The 1,599-nt window shown below is 38.1% G+C and overlaps 1 protein-coding gene across 1 annotated transcript in view; it reads left to right on the plus strand.

Annotated features, from left to right (window-relative positions):
* Window positions 1–120: 120 nt before the first annotated feature.
* zgc:162944 (ES1 protein homolog, mitochondrial) overlaps window positions 121–1,599 on the plus strand; it is a 6,074-nt gene continuing 4,595 nt past the window's right edge. The window contains exon 1 of the mRNA XM_014002763.1: window positions 121–352. Within this exon, the coding sequence (XP_013858217.1) occupies window positions 158–352 (195 nt within the window). The 5' untranslated portion in view covers window positions 121–157. The remainder of the gene's footprint in view (window positions 353–1,599) is intronic.

Genomic DNA, 1,599 nt, shown 5'->3' on the forward strand with positions numbered 1-1,599 from the left:
TATATACATGAAGCACACTGATGTGTGTAAAATAAGTTCCTTCTGTCATTGACATACACACTCCAGTACGGTAGGTGGCGGTAAATGCACCTTAAGGTGGTTTGTCATCCGCCATTAAAGTTTAAAAGAAGAAGAAGAAGAAGTCACATCGTCAGCCATGCTCCTGCAGCTCCATCACTGTTTTCGCAGTGTGCTGACTGTCAGGACGGTCCAAAGCTTAAATAAACGTTATTATTCCTCAGAAATGGCTAAACGCGTGGCGGTGGTGCTGTCGGGCTGCGGAGTTTATGACGGCAGTGAAATCCACGAAGCCTCCGCTATCCTGGTGCATCTGAGCAGAGGAGGTGCCAGTGTAAGTCTGCTGTATAAAAACAGATTTTTATCTCTGCAGGATAAAGATAGTCTGCAGTTACAAACGTGAGGTGGAGGTTGATGCTGTGAAATAATAAATCTCAGTTTTGCATCAGTGTAACCGCAGAGAGGTTGTCTGACCTGACTTGACCTCTATAATCCTGTCAAACAAGACTGAACATCAAACTTTGAAGGTTGTTTTCAAAGCGCATGATAGGCCTAATAAGTATAGATAAATAATAAATTGGGGAGAAAGGGGACGGTTGCAACACGTCATTTTTCTTCAAACAGAAATAAGCCAGACTCTTCAAACCTGGACTAGATGTTTGGGATTTTTAAAGCTTTTTCTGATTTGTAAAACTTCAACAAAGTTGTTTTTTTTCATCATTTTTCAGGCAACTGGACCACACTAGATCTGGCCCTGCTCAAAAACTACAACACCTAGACCAGGGATGTCCAAAGTGTGGCCCGGGGGCCATTTGTGGCCCCTGAACTGATTTTGTGTGGCCCCTGACTTCAGTTCAAGAATTATACTAATTGTCCCCCGGCACAGGTGTTTGATGTAGATGGAGACTTTCCATTTATTATTAGGGCAAATTTATCACAAAGTAAAATTGGATAATAAAAAAAATTGGCAACAAAACAGATTTTTTTTTGTCTTTAAATAACCAGACTCTTAGCTTTTTACACATCTATTTAGTGACTTCTACTCCGAAGCTGATTTTGCTGCACTTCAATCTGCTTTTAATTATTTTATTACATTTCTCTGAACACAGCAAGCATTTTCAATGAAAGAGTGACCTAAACCTTGATTTTATTGATCAGAATTGATTAAATTGGGTTTTTTCCCCCCAAATGAAACCTAGAAAATTGCAAAATTTCTTTCAATAAGGGAAAACAATTTTAAACTTCTGGATCTAGATTAATTTACGCACCCATTTCCAGCAATAAATCGGACTACTTTATCCGTTTAAAGTATTCAATATTTAGTTTATTACTGAGCAGGTAAAGGAAAAATATTTTTGGCCCTCAAGTCCTTCTGAATTTATGATTTTGGCCCATGTGACAAAATGTTTGGACACCCCTGACCTAGACTCATCAAACCCGGACTAGATTATTCTTCAATGACAAAAGAATATTTAAAACTAAGTTTGAGATCTGTGAAAGTTTTTTCTGATAATTTCATCTGTTTTTTATGCATCTGGATATCACTAGACCTGGCTGGTCCAGCTCTTATATATATATATA

Source organism: Austrofundulus limnaeus, unplaced genomic scaffold (assembly GCF_001266775.1).
Source record: "Austrofundulus limnaeus strain Quisiro unplaced genomic scaffold, Austrofundulus_limnaeus-1.0 Scaffold15, whole genome shotgun sequence".
In the NCBI taxonomy this organism is placed as follows: domain Eukaryota; kingdom Metazoa; phylum Chordata; class Actinopteri; order Cyprinodontiformes; family Rivulidae; genus Austrofundulus; species Austrofundulus limnaeus.